The following is an 18,333-nucleotide window of genomic DNA, read 5'->3' as shown; positions in this document are numbered from 1 at the left end:
TTAAAATAGGTCAATTTATATTTACCCATTTAAAAAATATGAGTGATCCATTTAAATAAATATGGGCTAAATAGATTTATTTTACTTAAACAAGCTGAAATTGTCACCTTTAGTAGTAATTACTACCCAAATAATTACACAGTCTACTAATTGCGATGACCTGTTTGTTTGCCACAGTGTATTTAATGTAATTACAATTATTTTATTTGGTTGCACAATTACAAGATTATATTAAATTTTAAGAATAAAAGTTATTTTTCTAAATTTAAAATTTATATTAGACAAATAAGGATCTTTATAACTGATATTAAATTAAATATTAATTAATAATCATATGTTCTTAACTAATATTATAAAAAAATATTTATATTTTTTAAATTAGTATATTTAAATAATTTAATCAAATAAACTAAAAGTGTAAGATTTTTATGAACATCGTGAATTGTATGTTAGACAAAAATGTTAATATTATAAATATAATGTCATAAAATTATTAAAATGTTTGACAAAAAAAATAATCTATCAAGTTTAACTAAAAAATAAATATTTTGTAATGTGAAATATCAAGTCAACAGTATTAAAACAAATGAAATTAAAAATATGAAATAAATCGTAAATTCAAAATAAAAAATTTAACATAGTGCTCTTATATCAAATTTTAACACAACGTACATAAATGTGATTTTAAAAATTAGAATACTAACAAAATTATTTTTAAAAAGAAATTAAATAATAAATAAATAAATAATATGAAAAATTGCATGAAATAAAAAAGTAAATTAAAATGAAATATAATAAAAATATATATTTAGAAAACATTAGAATAATAAAATATTTTTTAAAAAAAAATAATAGAAATAAAAAATAAATTAAAATGAAAAAATGAAAATATAAATAAAAGAAATTTTTTTAAAAGCTTCATATAATTACATGATGTAATTATACAAATTTCTTACCGTTCCTTAAGAATTGAAGAGTGTAATTACTCTCCTTCATTACACCCAATTCCTCTTTTATCAAGTTATTACTTGGTCTACCAAATATTTAAAAAGTGTAATTACACCAAATCTTAATTATATTGTGGCTTTTCAAACATGCTCTTAGTGAGAAAATATGCGAGGTTTACAATGATAGGTCTAAGGAAAGGTAGAAGAAGAATTAATGTAGGGTAATCACACATAAATGGTTCATCTTCAGCTAATCGAGAACATGATCCTAAATAGAAAAGTATGAAGATCGAAAAATAGAATGGAGGGCCGGACGATTTCCTCTTTCTTGTGAGAGAGCATGGTTCTAGATTTGAACATTTTGTCTTCTCCCTCGTACACTTAACATTATCATTGATTTTTCTATCATTGTCTTATTTGTCGAATAGGTTTACTACTAAAATTTCTTTTTACTAAAGTTACCCTTCTGATTTTTGATGTTAGAGGTTTCTTTTCTATAATATTTTCATCATTTTTTTTTACTTTTACTTTAAAAATGCTTTTTATAATAGAAAATCTATTAAAAACAACTTTTTTATCCTACAACGTAGGAATAAATTTGCGTACTCTCCCAGACCACCATATTGGATCATAATTCATATTGAATATTTTATTATCAAATTAAAAACCAAACTAAACTTATACAGAAAAGAATATTTATGGAGTTATTTTTATGATCATTTAAAGAACACCAAAAAATAACAACAAAATTTATCCATGCATTTGATTGAAAAAGAGGATAATTTTTTTTTGGATGCTTATCTTTCAAACTTGTACTAAAAAGAAAATGAACACAAACAACTAAATAAAACATACTAACTATTAACAACAATTTTCTTGCATTTTAAAAACGTAAGTTATTTGTAATTTCATTTAATTAAATATTTTACTATATAAAAAAATCTCATTTTTACCTTAGTTTTTAGAAATTTTATCACTTCAAAACTATCTTAAATATAATTAGATAAAGTTTCGTTTGTATCAGTTTATATTACATAAGATGTTTAAATTTAAAAAATTAAAAAATAGTGAAAATATAGTAGGAGGTATACAGGTAGGATTTTTATGGTATTGGGGGTGCAAGTGTTTGCTTTAAAATATGAGGTGTCTTTCTGTAGATCATAATTAAGTCGTGGTACAAGGGTGTTTAGTGTAATTAAGCCTTATTTATTTCTTAATTAAGATTAACACGTCTCAATCTAAATGCAAATTTGAATATTAAGATATTGTATTCATATTTAAATACCAAATACTCGAGATTGTTTGTTCTATCAATATTAAAATGCATCTTTATTTTATAATTAATGAAAATACTACCTTAATCTAGCTAATACTAGCTATATCAACACAAAAATAATACGACAATTGATGGGAGTGATAACCAACGATAGTGGTTGCTAGTGTTGATTTGGGTGGTGGTGAGGTGTGTGTGTTGGCTAACTGTTATGTTCTAGCAGTAGCTAGAAGTGATAATGGTGTTTGATGGTGCTAGTTGGTGGAAAAGTTGATAGTTGTGGTGGATGATTGTAATAGTTAACGGTGATGATAAATAGTGATGATGGTTGACAATATATAATGGTGATTGTTGGTGGTGCATGTCGTTATTTATTGGTGGTTGATGTGACAATGATGATTGGTGGCAACTACTCTAAATGGTGGTTAATGATGTGATTATAATGATTGATAATGATGGTAGTTGAAAATGGGGGATCCATTTTTATTCAGGGGGTTCTAAAAATAAATGTTTAAACGTGTGAAAATAACAAAAGCTAAATGTAAAATATAATGTAGTTGGTGAAATTCAAATTCTGGACGTAGTGGTGCATTTGGAAGGCCTTATACTACTGAACTATATTTCATTTCTTTTTAAGGGATTCAAATTTAATATGTATGTAAATATAGAAAATCTACCCTATATATAGTGTAATTTTTTATCGAGGGAGTTCTGGTGAATCCATCCCGCCTCCCGAGATGCGCATTGGGGATAGTGGTTATGAATGGTAATAATTGATAAGGTCAACTCATCGCTGGCCCCTTAAAGTTGACATTAAGTTTCACTTAGACACCTTAACTAAGCGATGTTCACTTTAGACACCTATGTAGTGTCCCATTGTGTCATTTTGACACTTTTTTAACAATTAGCTAAAATTATACAGTGTGTGTAACACACTCGCGAATGACCTGACACTACGATTAATTAAAAAAGAACAAGTGGTATTTGAGTGCAAAATAATATTTAAAAAATACATTATAAGAAAAAAAACTAAATTTCAGCCATAAATAATAATAATAATAAAAATATATATTTCTAAACCCCACCACAACTACCCCACCCCTCCTTCCTCCTTTCTTCCCAAGCTTTTCCAGCACCTCCTTAACCCCCAATTTCTCTCTGTTTTTTTTTTATTTTAGGATTTTCATTAGATTTAGATTTTTACTTTTTTTTTTTCATAATTATAATTGTTGGATTTAAAGAAAAGAAAGGAGAAGAAGATGATAGTGGTGCGATTTTCAAATCTAGAAAAAAAACTTAAAATATTTTTATGATAGTGATAAAATTAATGACGATGGTGAGAAGAAGAAATAAAGAGAGAAGAAATATAAAATATGGGTGTTGGTATCCAATTTTCCGGCGAAAAAAGCAGAGGGGGTGATGGTAGATTTAGAAAAGCAATACATGAAGAAAACAAATGGCTTAAAAACAGATTTGAATAAAAAATTCGACCTCCATTGAAGGAGTTTAAGCTTGAAAAAAAAGTGGGAAATGGTGGCTTGAGAAATGGAGAAGAAGAAGAGAAAATAAAATAAAAAACGGCTAAATAAAGCCTTTCACGCGCTATTGTTTAGTGTATCACATTTACTTTGCCATGTCAGCAAAAAATGTCAAAATGATACAGGGGACCTACATGAAGTGTCTAAAGTGAACATCGCCCACTTAAGGTGTTTAAGTGGAACTTGGTGCCAATTTTAAGAGGCCACTGATGGGTTTGGCCAATTGATAATGGTGGACAAGGACAAGATTTCATAATGGTGGAAATGGCGGCAGCTATATGAATGGATTGAATTGATGAACTTGTTATTTTTATAGAAATCTTTGAATAAACATCTTAATTATATCAAGATTAAACAACTACAATGTCTAACTTGGGATATGTGGGTCTGCTGTCTTGACAGATCATACGAGTGGTGTTACTTATGTTTTTTGTTGGGAAGATTGTATGGGAATCAAAAGCTCCATATAAAGACTCTATGTTGACTCCATGGGAAGCTTGATTCGAACAAACTTGCAGAGAAGAGGCACAACAGATTTGCAGCGGTATCATAAAAGACTAATTAAACAACTGGATTTGCAAGGCAACAACAAATCCAGATTGTATATTTTGGACATTCTGCAGAGGAAGGAATCAGAGATGCCTTGAGAAGGAATGCTTCAATCTTATTGATATATGTTTAAGCTCAGCACCATTCCTTTGGCGTGTGGTCTGTTAGATGAAAATATGTTAGATTTCATTAGATCTTCACAGGATATAGAAGCTTAGCCCAGCACTATCCTGCCGTTTGGCAAGCTACTTGCCCTATATAATTTTCACAACACAAAACCGAAATAGATGATGAACATTGCGTGAAAACTTGTTCCGAGGAAATTGAGGTTCACGTTCAGTTACATTGTTCAAAGAATACATGATTGGTTACGTTACATACATACTGTGTGTAGACGATACATTCAAAGTAATTAACAGACATGCCATTGGGCTTTTTCTTCAAGAATTCCACTTGCTAGTCCTAGTAATGCCCAAACTACTATGTTCAAGGTGCACATCCAAGTTTCTTGTCTTTCATCTTTCTTCTTTTGTCTCAGAATCTAATATCAAATCACAGTATCAAAAATAAGGAACCTACACTCAGACAAGAGAGAGGCTCATACGAAGTTTTAAAGATCCAAAGATCATGGTTTCCAAGGAGCTGGGGGAGGTGGTGGAGTGGGGAACATCGGTGGTACTGCAGAGAATAAAGTGTTCTTATCAACTCCGACGTCTCTATCTCCAGATAGAGCAACAAGAGCTGCAACTAAACCAGCATTTCCAGCAAGAGTAGGCTCTGTATAATTGTAATTAGAACGGACATCATGGAAACCGTCATGCTTGTCTGGTCCAGCAACCATGGCTCCAACAATAGTATTTGGATTAGCCTTGGATGAATCTCTATATTTCCATCCACCTTTACAGTTATACTTGACCTTGTTTTTAGGAATTGATGCCCCTCTGTGGTGGACCCGCTTAGGGTAGTGATTGCCAAAGCCAACAACATAACTCATTTTCCTGGGATTCTTGCCAAGGATGTAGTCAATCTACAAAGTCAAAGAAACGGCCAAGTTAAACCAAGAAATTATTTTCAACTTACAACAGCATAGGCAAAAGAAAAATTGCTTATACCGTGTCTCTAATATTCTACACACTCCAGCAGCTAATTATCATTCATTTATTTGTCCCTACACCTATATGAGGCCAATCTAGCCCATTCATCCCCAGAACATTATGAAGAGAGAAGTGAAGTTGATCGTGGAACAGCCCATTGACAAGATAGAGAAGAAGAGAAACCCAAGAATAAGAAAAGAGACTCTTACTAACTTAGAAGTAGGAGAGTTTCGTTTACCTGGGTCTCCGCGAATTTACGCAGGACATCAGTGGAGTAGAAATTTGGTCCACAGTACCATCCAGGAGTGTCGGCAGCTGCAAGATAGTCACTAAACAAGGTAGCCAGGAAGGCTGCATTGACTACATACTGGAGAGGCTGAGGCCTTCCATGGTTTAATTGGATTAGCCCTCCTGGAAAGGTCAAAAAGAATTGGTTTAGATTTCAAACAAAGAATTTCAAATTACTTTACATGCAAACTGGATAAAAGAAGGTTACCTTTTGTGCGATTAAAAGAAGTGAAGATTGGCAAGTAGGAGCACATGATTATGCTAGTCTGGTTGTGAAATGTCCTTAAAATTTCTTCATAAGGATATCCAGGGCTCAGAAACAGCCTCATACGGCTCAGTAGCACCTGAAGTGAAAATGAAAAGCAGTGTTATAGCAAAATATCAGTCCCTCTAAGAAATGAAATCTTCTAGCTTATAAGTCTCAAGAACAATAACTACACAGGAATACTAGAAGAGGATTCAAGGAAAGCAGAGGTAATATCAACTGACCTGAGCTCCAGTGAGCTTGTTATCCCAGCTGAGCACACCATAATCAGGACCTCCCCAGAAAGCACCAGCATGTCTGACAATACCAGGAGTTGTAGCAAGCTGAAGATATGAAGAATTTCCAGTTGCATAATACAGCCAAGCTGCACCCCATATAAACTCATCCCAATAGCCGGTGGAATTGTAGAAAGTTTCAGCATCATTGCCGACACTGTATCTACCACGCTGGTCTCTAGAAAATTTGAAGAGAGTTCTAGCACCATGTACAAGTTTTTGTGAGTAAGCCTTGTTGTCCTTAAAAACAATGGATGCAGAAGCCAGCGCAGCAGCCATCTCTGCAGCAAGGTCCGAGCAGCCGTGACATTCAGTCACAGGCCGAGCATAATCAATGTCTTCTGGACGCACCCAGCAATAGTGATCATTGGGCTCAGGCCCTCCGGAGGTATCCCCTTTTCCAACCTATATAAACATAACGGAATTTGTCCAATGAGATCAACTAGTCCAAATAAGTTCAATTTTGACTCAAACATTCTGAAAACAAAATTTCGTGCAGTCATTGATGCTGATCTGATTTACACAAAGGAACCAGAAGGAGACTTGGTGAAAGTCCAAAAGTCAGCCAAGAGATTATAGTTATCTTAAATGTGTAAAAAGTAAATGACAATCATGATTCGTGACTCAGACGGCCAAGGCGATGATAACTGGTTAGAGTTAAATACTAATTACTGATGATAGAACAAAACTATAACCTCCTAGTTGAGAAAATTTGTAATTTACACATTTATAATGCAAAATAAATGATAGTTACCTGTGCAGCAATCCGGTCTATGGTATCAGCAGAGGAATTGAAGGTCTTCAGGAGATAATCAGTACCCCACTTAATAGTATCTTTAACATGAGCGAGCTCCCCAGCAGCTTCATATTTTGCACTGTACTCAATCACACTCCAACTCAACATGGTGAGAGCAAATGACTGAGGGAAATTAAACTTGATTGCATCTCCTGCATCATAATACCCCCCAACCAAATTTTTGAACATAGTTGAATCATCTGACTTGCCATCTTGCAAACATGAATTCCCCCTCCATGACACATTGTTGTGCTTGGGCAATTTTCCAGCTGTAAATTCCAATAGAGAATTAGCAAAATAGTTGAACTATCATCAAAGAAGACCAAAACATCGCATTCAAACACTAAATTTTAAAAAAATTATATTTTGCAGCTCAAATCAAGTAGCTGCTGATGCAGTAATCTTCCAATCTTAAGTCAAAGGCGCTTGTCTATTAGCACGTAGATCAAATCCCCATATCATATATAAAATAGATAGAAAAATAACATATTTTTCATAAAGTGACCTTGATCAACTTAATGCTAGCTTCACACTTTACCCTCTTCAGACCCCACTTTGTGTGTATGTTGTTGTTGATGACCTTGATCAACCAAAGTAACCAAGAATTTGGGGAAAATAATAAATATTTCCAAATCAAAGCAAGCAAAACAAGAAGATTAACACAGAGAACTGAATCATACATCATTGAGATCATACAACTTCCAGCTATTACTCTATCACAAAACTAAAATCCAGACAAAAACCATAATCAATAATAGATCTAATATGCAATGAGATAGTAAAGTAAAAAAATGAGATTTTTAAGCACACAGAATGAAGAATTCAAGCAAATAAATAAACAGATAGCTTACATTTCTGGGCATTGAAGAACATAAGGGCTTTACGGAGAGCAAGAGTATAATTATCAGGTGGAGGATTGTGGTTTTTGTGTCTAGGTGCAAGCTTAACAATCATGATGATGAATCCAGCTAAAACCGCAGCTGCAATAATACACCCCACAGTCCACTTAAAAATCTTCCTACTCACAATAATACAACCAAGATCCACATACTTCTTCTTCTTCTGCTCCGTTGGACCCAACAGCCAACTCTGCTGTGTCTCATCCAGTGACCTGGACAGCGCCGCCCTATCGAAATCTTGCAAGTTCCTGCTCCTGTCATCGTCTGTAGCTGAATCAGCGGTGTGGATCTCCAACGGTCCACCCCATGGATCCCTACCGTACATACTGATTTTGGGTACTCAAATTAGAGCTGAAAAGAAGACCCCCACAAGCTCAAAACATGTAAAGCTTGAATCTTTTTTCCAAGATTCAAGAAATGCTGAACTGGGTAAGTCTTGATCTACTGTTTTTTTCAAGAAAGTTGTGGTGGAATCAATGTGGAATGAGAGGAGAAGGCAGAAAGGGGGTATTATGGAGGAAGGAGGAAAGTGGGGCTGGAAAATCTAGTGGAAATAATGGATATATGAAGCTGTGATGGTGCTGTTTTTTTGGCTTTTTGATTATAACACAATATTTTAAATACTGTTAATATTACCTAACTTCAGAAAAGAAAAAGAAAAAGTGTGAAGTAATGTAGAAGAAAAATACACACACAGAAAAAAAGTAGTAGTAGTTGATGATACTGACAAAACAGCTAATGGACAATGACAACCTGTCCAATTCCAATCCTCCCCTTAAATGGTGTTTTACTTCCTAATTTCCTAAAGTATTATACTTTACATGCGAGCTTGTATTAGCCGTTGGGACAAAATATTGATTAGTGTTGATGAAAGCTCCCACTTTTTTTCTTTTTACTTCGTCGATGATTTCGAACCACAATTTAAGATTGAAAATAACAAAAAATATTTATTACTTAAGCAATACTTGCGAATAAATACACATTTAACCATATGTACTGCTCATGAATCATATTTATTTATATGATTTATAAGCTATTGCACATACTTTATGGACATCCAAAAATGGCTATTGAAAGTTCCAAAAAGAAATAAAAAGATGCATGTGCAAGAGAAAATTAAAAGTTTGGTGGTTCTTTTTTATAAACTTTTTTATTCAGTGGGATTGCTTAATTAGTTGACTTTCACTTCAAGGCTTTTGCTATTATTTTCATACCCAACAACTAACAGATGGCAGATGAAAGAGGCAGTTTCTGGGAGGGGCTAAAGTGTAATTTCAAAGAAGGAACCAGCTGACATATTGGGTAGCGTTTAGCCACAGCATGTTCAAAGAGACAGAATATGAAAGATGATAATAAAATTGTCCGAATATTTTTTATAAAAATGACATTCTTTAATAAATTGGTCTGTACTTTTTTTTTTTCTTAAGCTGGGAAAAGACAGTAACACAAAAATCCTACTCCTACATTACATCCCCATTCACCACTAATTTTATGATTTATGGAGTTTTGTTTTCCTGTCTCTAAAATAGAATCTCCACAGTGGAAGTTGCTGTTTTCAAGGCAAATCAAATCCTTACTTCTCTTAACAAATTGTTTTTATTTAAGACTTCCCTTTTTTTAAAAAAAAAAAAAAAAAACTCTTCTTCTACTTTCTTTTATATTGTTCTTTTCTTGATAATAAATTATGACTTATAATACTTTTCATAAACCTAATGATTTGCTTGTAAGATTTATGACAAGTACTATTGTCAATTTATTTTATTAATATTAATATTAATATACTAAACCAAAAGAAGAGATCCCTGTCTGTAAATCTGTTAGGCCAGTGCATATCATGTTTAGTTTGCAAATGTTGACATCTATTATTATCATAAAGATAATGACGCGGCTGCATGTGAAGGAGTAATACAAAAATAAACAAAGTCATCATCATGTGCTGTATCGGCAAAGGTTGTCTTTTTTTTTTCTTGAGCTGGATGGAGTATGGTTTAGTTACAGCTGACTTTTCCTCCTTTTTTTTTTTTTTTTTTTTGTCCATTACTCTTCCATCATTCAGATCCATTGAATGATCATGAAAGCAGATGCTGCACGAAAAATTCTCTGGTCAGTAGACCACGTTTGTTAGCACTCATAGGAATTCTGTATTTTCAATGGAATAAAATTCAACTGCAAAATATGTATAGGTTACATAATAAAAGGAAGATGTCAATACCGAGTGTGAATGAGTTTTTTACCGGCCACACAAATCAACAAAACTACTTTGTACCAAGAGTATATACATCAATTGGTAACAAAAGTAGTTTGTACCAGGGTGTACTCCATCAATCTGTATAATGGACACAAGTTTCATCTGCTCAGTAATATAGAGTATATACTATTAGTTCTTCCCTCCTATCAAATGTTATGTACCCCTGTATAAACTGAAATATCCAGACTGCAATGTTTACTCTCACCAACTTGCTGAATAACGAGCATATTAGGAGAAACAGCACATAGAAAGGAATAAAAGAAGAAAAACAACTTTGAAGGCAACAAAATTCTAGTGTATCTACTACGAGCTAGTATTCGATGCAGACAGCAGATTAATTAAATTTAAAAAGAACGCACCCAACTTAATGAATGTCATTAAATGAAAAAAGCAGTACAACATTGCCAAAAGAGGCTAGAAAATCAGAAAACAATGTAGCACAATGAAACTTGGTTTATAAAATAAAGCTAGCTATTAATACTACTACAATCAGGAACACTAAAAGCTCTGTGATTTTCTCTCTATGCAAAAAATTGTGCACGGCTTTCTCTAAGAACGGACCCCTCTGTTAAGATTAACCATGCGGCCTGATCCATCCATCTGGCTTCCCCTGGAAATTGTACCACTCTGATATCTTGAGCCTTGAGTCCCTCGTGCCTGATTAGTACGGTCCCTCGATGTTTGCCCAGATGTTGATCTACCACCGACATACCCTGATCGGCCACCACCACCACCTTGCCTGCCTTGTGAGAAGGAGAAGTCCTGCCACTTACCAGCACCAGCAGCTGCAGCAGCATAATCCTGGCCATCCCTGCGCCTTGGGGGAAGGCCCTCCAACGCACCACCGCCAATCCTTGATTCTGTCGCTCTTTCGTTACTTTCTGCTAAAACTGACAGCTTTTCTGTCAACTGGAATGCCAAAGCCTGCAATCTTGTATGCTCAACATCATGAAAGACCATGCATTGGGATGGTTGATCCCAGCTTGCATGAAGCTCCTCAGAAATCATCATTTTGCTCACGATGCTATGGATCTGTGAATCGGAAAGGTCAAACATCCCCGCAAGCTGATCCAAACTAAGAGAATTATAAGAAGAAGAATATGTGAAAAGGTAGGTCCTCAGTGCCTCTTCCTTTATTTTGCCCCTAAGCATCTCAAGAACACTATCCTTGTTGCGAAGCATCCTCCACACATCAAGGGAGTTGATAACATCAAAAGCCTTCTGAAAGTCTCCTTGCCTGAGAGCCCTTGTCGCTGCCATGACATGGTCCCTCACATTTTCAGGTGGACCGGTGAAAGTTTGCCTCTCACTGTTTTCAAAAAATCTCCTGAATGTCTTGCTTATGACCCTGCGCTTCATGTCAAGGCTATTAGCTGCCATGTTTGGCACTTCAAGAAGCATTGCACATGTCAGATGGACAGCCTCAAGAAGCTCAAGATTTATATGCATATGATAGGGCATCTGACGCCTCCTCTCCATCCGCTCCTAAAAGTGTTAAAAGTGTTCAATATGTTTAGTCCAAAAGTTTTGGTAAGAAACATAATAAAGAATTCCAGCCAAATTACTATTGTGATGTATGAGTCAGTTGAATGAGTCAGTTGAAGGTGCAATCTGATATAAAATACTTGATTATTTGAGTTACTGTGAATTTGTTAGGAAGAGTTTCGCCAACTAATTGTCCCATGTGCAAAAGTTCAATCAAGTGACTGGTGCTTGGTCCCCACTTTGCAACTCACTTTATACTGCCAAAACTGACGGAATTAATTTGAATTTCTCCAATCCCATGCATCAACGTCCTTTTAATTTTACTATTACTGATTAACGAATTAATTTGAATTTATCTAATCCCATGCATAACATTCTTTTAATTTTACTATCACTGATTAACTCCCTAGAATCCTCTCAAATAACAAGTTTTAATAGTTCTGTTTCTGAGACAGTATGTTAGCATTTAATATCAAAATCTTTTTAAACAATAAAAACTAAATGGCCTCTAAACGAGCACATATATCAAGAATTATTTCCAACAGGTTCCTCCCACCACACGTGGAGAAAGCAAAATAAATAACAAATGATTCAATCCTAAGTTATTCAAGTATAGGTTACACAATTTGATAGCTAAAACACGATCTGTTTACAACTCCACAACTGTAATATTTGATTGCTCTATCATTGACAAAGAAAATAATTAATTATTACCCTTTTTGGATAGTTCTCAATGTATCATGAGTTACTTCAACCAAACATGGGGAACACAAAACAATAACAAATGCTTCAATTCAATGGTTCAAGTCACATTTGATAATAAAAACACTCAGCAACGCTGCACAACTCCATAAGTGTCATATATGACTGCTCTGTTATATTTAAAGCGCACTGATACAGCAAGATAGATTCACTGGACAGACTTAAGGTTTAGAGTTTGTTTTGATCTCTTTCCCTTTTTTAGAGATCTATCTCAAAATTTCAATAAAGCAAATGAACATAGTCAGATAAAAGAGGTAACAACTTCTGTCCACCTTATTCTAGTGCTCCAGAAGTGTGTGGAGAGGATGCTGAGGACTTGTGAATCAAGTAAATGGAAGAATATTATCAGAAGCAAAAGTCAAGACGGATTAGGCATCAAGAACCATAAGTACCAGAGCAAACTCCTAAGGTACAATAGCTATGGAGATATTCCCAGGAATCTCAAACACTTTAGAGTAGTGTTATCAAAACAAATATGAGGAGCTGGACAACTGGATTTCTAAAGAAGTTACTACTTCTTACGGTGTTACCCTCTGAAGATCTATTAGTTCCTATTGGCCTTTCCTCAGGAGTCAGTCTACTATCCACAATGGCAACAAGACTCTTTTTTGGGCAGACAAGTTGATGGGTCCTGTCAGCTTACAAGTTCTGTTCCCTGACATCTATGCTATGGCCCAACATCAACACAAGACAGTAGCTCAGATGTGGACCCAGCAGGGATGGGGTTTGATCTTCAGAAGACTCTTGAATGACTGGGAGCTTCCAAGATAGACTGAAGAATATAAGCAATTGGAAACTTTTCAAGGACTACAAAATGGAGTAGATTGTTTAAGGTGGAATGGACATAGCAAAAGCATATTCAAGGTCAAGCAGGGTTACAACAATTTAAATCAAGTTGAACCACAGATCACTAACTGGCCTTGTAGGCACATCTGGAAAATCAAAGTGCCTCAAAAAGTGACCAGTTTCACTTGGATTTTATCTAATGAGAGGCTGTTCCAATTCATGATAATCTATCTCATAGGGGAGTTCCCCTAAGCTCAAGGTGTTTTTTTATGTGGACGGGATGCTGAGACAGTTAGACACCTTTTTTTACATTGTAATATCAGTGGTCAAACAGTGGCAGATTTAAATCAACCTCAGAGGCATCTCATAAATGCCTAGTAAGATTGTTGACACTCTGTTCAGTTGGGAGGAAGCTGGAGTTGGTGCCAGAAGCAGAGATAGATGGAGGATTATCCCAGCATGTATTTGGTGGACCATCTGGAGAGAAAGAAATGCCAGATATTTTAAGACATGAGTAGACGTGTGCAGAAGATTAAACTCAATTGTATATTGTTATTCTGCTTTTGGTGTACAAAGGTTTATTCAGATGAGACTTAAACAGTCCGAGATGTCTTCAGAGTCTTTTTAGGATTGTAGCCTCAGTTCAGAATTTATTTGCTTTCCACTTTTTGTAAATATGGGTTTTCCAGTACTACCTAAGAACTTAGGGGTCGTTTGGTGTGATGGATAAAAGGGGTTCATCCCAGAATAATTTTTAAGTGCCCTTTAATTCCTTGTTTGGTTGCAAAGGATGAAATAACTTATTCCAGGATTAACAATTAGTGCTGGGATAAGTTATCCCTTCCTGGGGATGGAATAGTAATCCCAAGATAACTTATCCTGGGATAAGGTATATTAAATAACTAAAATACCCACTTAAACTCTCTTTTATACACCACTTTTTACATTAATATATATTAACATAATTTTTAACAACATTTATAATAACATTCACAAACTTAATCAATTGTTGTTTTTATGATAATATATTTTTCAATTAAAAAAATTACATTTTATACATAAAATTTCTATTTATGAATAAATTATAAGTTGAATTTATTTGTCTAATTCTTATGTTTATTTATATTTTGATTTCTCTTAAAATATTCACTTCACTACAAAATTACATATTTTCATTAAATAGTTTATTACTCACTTAAAAATTATATTTTATATATCAATTAAAATGTAAATAACTTTAAAATGTAGATAATTTTAATAATAAAATTTATTTTACTTTAATAAGCTTAAAATGGTAATTTTATTTTTAAACTAAATAAGATGGAAGTTTTATTTTTAAGCTAAATAAGATGAGAGTTTTATTTTTAAGTTAAATAAGATGGAAATTTTATTTAAAGCTAAATAAGATGAGAGTTTTATTTTTAAGCTAAATAAGATGAAAGTTTAATTTTAAAAATACACTGCACAATCATGGAAATGCATACACAAAAATATTTTAGTTAAATAAGATGAAAATTTTATTTTTAAGAATGAATAACTAAAAGCTTGCTAAGTAAATGAAAAAAATGAAATAAGCTGGAGGGTATTTTTGTAAACAAACAACTTACTCTTAAATTTATGCAATGAATATAACTTTGAATATGGCAAACCAAACAAGAAATAAAAACTACTCTCCGCATAACTTATTCCAGCATAATTTATCCATCATAACTAATCCCATCATAACTTGTATCCCAACCAAACGACCCCTTTAATACAAATGTTACTAGGTGACAGAAAGAAAAGGAAGGCCAAATGCCAAATCATGACAAGTCAAAAAGATTTCATTAGAAATACAGCAAAGATTGTGTTAGAAAGCACAAAGAAAACCACCATATTAAACGGACTTCTAGAGGCCGTTTGGATTGGCTTATTAGCTGTTTTCATCTTTTTTGAGTGTTTGGCTGGCCAACTTAAAGTCATTTTGTGCTTAAAATAAGCCCCCAATAAATAGTTGGGTTTATTTGGATGAACTTATTTTAAGCAGTTTATAAGTTCAAAACAGCTTATAAGTCAAAATAAAAAAAGTTGGCTTGCACCTACTTTTTTTTGTTAACTTACAAGCTGTTTTTAACTTATAAGCTGCTTAAAAATAAGTCAATCCAAACAGGCTACTACACTGTCAGATCTATCTAGCTGTCAAAGAAAGGGTATCTCTTCATTACAACAATACATGTTAAACAAAAAAGATCTTCTAACGCCCCCTCCCCTACTATGCGACTGAAGAACTTCAGTAAAGATCTTTAACTGTCCTGATTATACAAATTATGGCTATACACTAGCCAAACGAACACTCTGAAATAGATACTAGCAGCTACTAGCCTACACCAATTATGAAGTTCAATAAAGAAACTAATCTCAAAACATAATATATTAGCAACACATAATGGCATGTAATAAGAATAAATTTCTTGCATAAAAGACGAAACAATGAAAATTTCCGGTTAGATACCTGTTCTGGGGTCTTCTCATGATATCGGCTTTGGGAGACACCTTGGGCAAGTAACTCCTTCACCCTGCCAGCAGAATAGAGTTCAGAAAGGCAACCATGTGCTTCTGCAACAAGTCCCATCCTGAACGCACAGAGCCCGAGCTGAGCCATGGCTCTATTAAAAAGTATCTGGGTTGAAATGTCCATGTGCTGGATATTTTCCTGCAAGTGACTCATCAATAACAAGTCACGGGATGTTGAAAACTCATCCAAGATAGCATGGTGGTATATATCACAGAGCATTGCACGGGCCTTGGTTCGTTCGTCCCCATATTTATATATGAGAGAAACAAGACTGTCCATCAATGTCCTGCTGTTCTCTTCAAAAGCAGGTTTCCTAGGCACAAGCTCAGGAGTCGCAACAAATGCGGTTGGACCTCTACTCTCCTCAACCACTTTGTTTTCTTCTACAGACTCTGCCTCTCCACCTTCCGTGAGCTCAGCCAACTTCCTCATAGCATCATACACTCCTTGTGGTTTATAATAGATGAATTCAACCTGTTTAAGAGCCACTTTGGCAGCGCCCTTATAGTCTCCCGCCTGTTCTAAATAATGCTGGACATTTTGAGCAAGAACCAAAAACAATGGCTCATCCCTCAGCCTCTCAACATACTGGCTGGTATGTGGATCAATTACCTGCAAGCTCTTGAAAAACTCTACATCTATCCTATCAACAAAGGCAACCAAGTTTCCCCAGATCCTTATCGTCCCTGAGTGGTCTGCTCCTTTCTGGGTCTCATTCTCATCAGGCTCCACCATGTCATCAACCACAATGTTTGAGTATTGGGTCAAAACATCAAGGATGGTAAGCATATTCTGCACACACTTTTTCCAAACATTTATAGGCATGTGTCCACTGAGTCCTGGATTAATATCAAACTGGGCAGACACAACACCAAACAGAATTTCAAGTTTCTGCGCTGGAGTCTTGGCCACCTTGGTCAGGAAGGTGAGCTGTTCAACCAATTCCATCTTCCCTGTCCCCTTTCTCCCCCTAGCAGCAACAATTTCCTTGAACTTCTTGTTGACTGTCTCCCACGTGATTTGACTTGGATCCTTGAACTGTTTATCCAGAAGTTTGTCTTTCTTGCTCAGCATCTTCTCCCACCCGTCCTCTTCCGGTCTATCGTCATCTTCCTCGTCAGATGCAGCTTCAATCTTTGTTGGGTCCTCCTCAAACTCCTCTTCGTCATCTTCTTCTTCCTCTTCTGACTCTTCATCATCACCACCCTCATCCTCACTCACAGGAGGATTTTCCCTATACTTATTAATCAACTCCTCATACTGCTTATTATTCTTTTTCAGTTTCTGTTTCATCGAATTCAAGGCTTTAGCATTACTACTACTCATCTTCTTCCTAGTCTCCTTATTGGCCAAGGCCTGATTCAAGAAATCCTCCAGCATCACTAGAGCTTTGATATAGAGATTAGGTGGTTTAATCGATTCTGTTATGCGCATGACCTTCTCCAGCTGCTTATTAATCTTGTCAAAGCTCTCCTGCAAGCTGACCCAGTCATTAATCTTCATAGCATTCTTCATCTGATCAACTGTAGCTGATAACTCCTCAAAGCGCTTATCCTTGGCTGACCGGACCACTCGTTTCTGTCCATCCGACTCATCACTGTCGCTGTCATCAGCTGCAAGATACCTTGACCCAGGCCCAGCCACTGCATCGGCAGTGTCACCCGGCTCATCCTCCCGCTCGATATCACTCAACTCCTCCTCCTCCGTATCACTATCGCCCTGCAAATATCATGTATGAATAAATCAGATAACACATTCCCTAACCCTCCCATAGTTTAGGGCTTTAGGCAATAAGGACAATGCAAAGAAGACTACCATATACAAAAACAAATCACTCATTCACAGCACCTCTGTTTCGTCCATAGATTTTGTTACTCATCCAAATAAAAAACGCAAATACTTATCCAGTGAAAATACCCGGAAAAAAAACCATTGAATTATATGAAAAGTAAGTTACCTGAGTCCAAAAACGGGACGCCATATCTTCAACACGTTCTTAGAGAAACGGAAATAGAATAAGCTGCAATTACACAAAATAAAATTGAGATTGTAAATAAATTTGTTTTATGCTGGCAAGATTCAACGTTTTACAAAAGAGGATATTGAAGGAGAAGAGATCGAACCTGTAATCTGGAACTGTGGTTTACAGAAAGGTAGTAGAGGAGAATGATGAAGATGGATTGAAGTTTTCCAGTAATAACCCTAGAAGATGATAAGGGTTTGGGCCGACTAGTTTTGGGCCTTAATAGAATATAAAAGGAACGTATTCACATGTCCTGTTTAAAATTTAAAAATTACATAAACCACATCTTATTTTATCATAATCGCTAAACTTCTCTGCCACTTAAAAAAAGAGGAACTTACACAAATAGCTACATTTAAAGAGTTATTGGAATTAAATAGCTATAAGTATCATATTTACTAAGGAAAAATGCATAAATTCTTCTCTGAAGTTGTACCGAATAGTTTCACTTTTAGGTAGTTTAGGTATGTAATTGGTCGCAATGATAGTGTATGTGTGTAACTGACTTTTCGTTATAACTTCGGAAGAAAATTTAAAAGCAGTCGTACTTT

At 34.9% G+C, this 18,333-nt stretch overlaps 2 protein-coding genes across 2 annotated transcripts; both read right to left on the bottom strand.

Moving 5' to 3' along the window:
- Positions 1 to 4,582: 4,582 nt before the first annotated feature.
- LOC129885995 (endoglucanase 25-like) lies at positions 4,583 to 8,571 on the bottom strand. The gene is made up of 6 exons (XM_055960497.1): positions 7,877 to 8,571; positions 6,984 to 7,294; positions 6,179 to 6,634; positions 5,898 to 6,033; positions 5,640 to 5,812; positions 4,583 to 5,334 (listed from the first exon to the last, which is right to left on the bottom strand). Exons 1-6 carry the CDS (start codon positions 8,247 to 8,249, stop codon positions 4,933 to 4,935), a joined length of 1,851 nt encoding a protein of 616 aa, XP_055816472.1. The 5' UTR covers positions 8,250 to 8,571; the 3' UTR covers positions 4,583 to 4,932.
- A 1,965-nt stretch (positions 8,572 to 10,536) lies between these two features.
- Positions 10,537 to 17,988, bottom strand: LOC129885994 (eukaryotic translation initiation factor 3 subunit C-like). The gene is made up of 4 exons (XM_055960496.1): positions 17,883 to 17,988; positions 17,717 to 17,779; positions 15,697 to 17,478; positions 10,537 to 11,657 (listed from the first exon to the last, which is right to left on the bottom strand). Exons 2-4 carry the CDS (start codon positions 17,738 to 17,740, stop codon positions 10,722 to 10,724), a joined length of 2,742 nt encoding a protein of 913 aa, XP_055816471.1. The 5' UTR covers positions 17,741 to 17,779; positions 17,883 to 17,988; the 3' UTR covers positions 10,537 to 10,721.
- Between the last annotated feature and the right edge of the window lie 345 nt (positions 17,989 to 18,333).

This window comes from Solanum dulcamara, chromosome 4 (genome assembly GCF_947179165.1).
Source record: "Solanum dulcamara chromosome 4, daSolDulc1.2, whole genome shotgun sequence".
NCBI lineage: Eukaryota > Viridiplantae > Streptophyta > Magnoliopsida > Solanales > Solanaceae > Solanum > Solanum dulcamara.
Note: the sequence above shows the minus strand (reverse complement) of the source record. Positions and strands in the feature narration are given on the sequence as shown.

Coding starts and splice junctions, on each gene's coding strand:
- LOC129885995 (XM_055960497.1), bottom strand. CDS start 8,249: ATGTACGGTAGGGATCCATGGGGTGGACCGTTGGAGATCCACACCGCT. Junction 5,813..5,897: donor TTCTTTTAATCGCACAAAAG/GTAACCTTCTTT, acceptor TGACCTTTCCAG/GAGGGCTAATCCAATTAAAC. Junction 5,335..5,639: donor GTAAATTCGCGGAGACCCAG/GTAAACGAAACT, acceptor TTGACTTTGTAG/ATTGACTACATCCTTGGCAA.
- LOC129885994 (XM_055960496.1), bottom strand. CDS start 17,740: ATGGCGTCCCGTTTTTGGACTCAG. Junction 17,479..17,716: donor CGTCCCGTTTTTGGACTCAG/GTAACTTACTTT, acceptor TGATATTTGCAG/GGCGATAGTGATACGGAGGA. Junction 11,658..15,696: donor ATGAGAAGACCCCAGAACAG/GTATCTAACCGG, acceptor TAACACTTTTAG/GAGCGGATGGAGAGGAGGCG.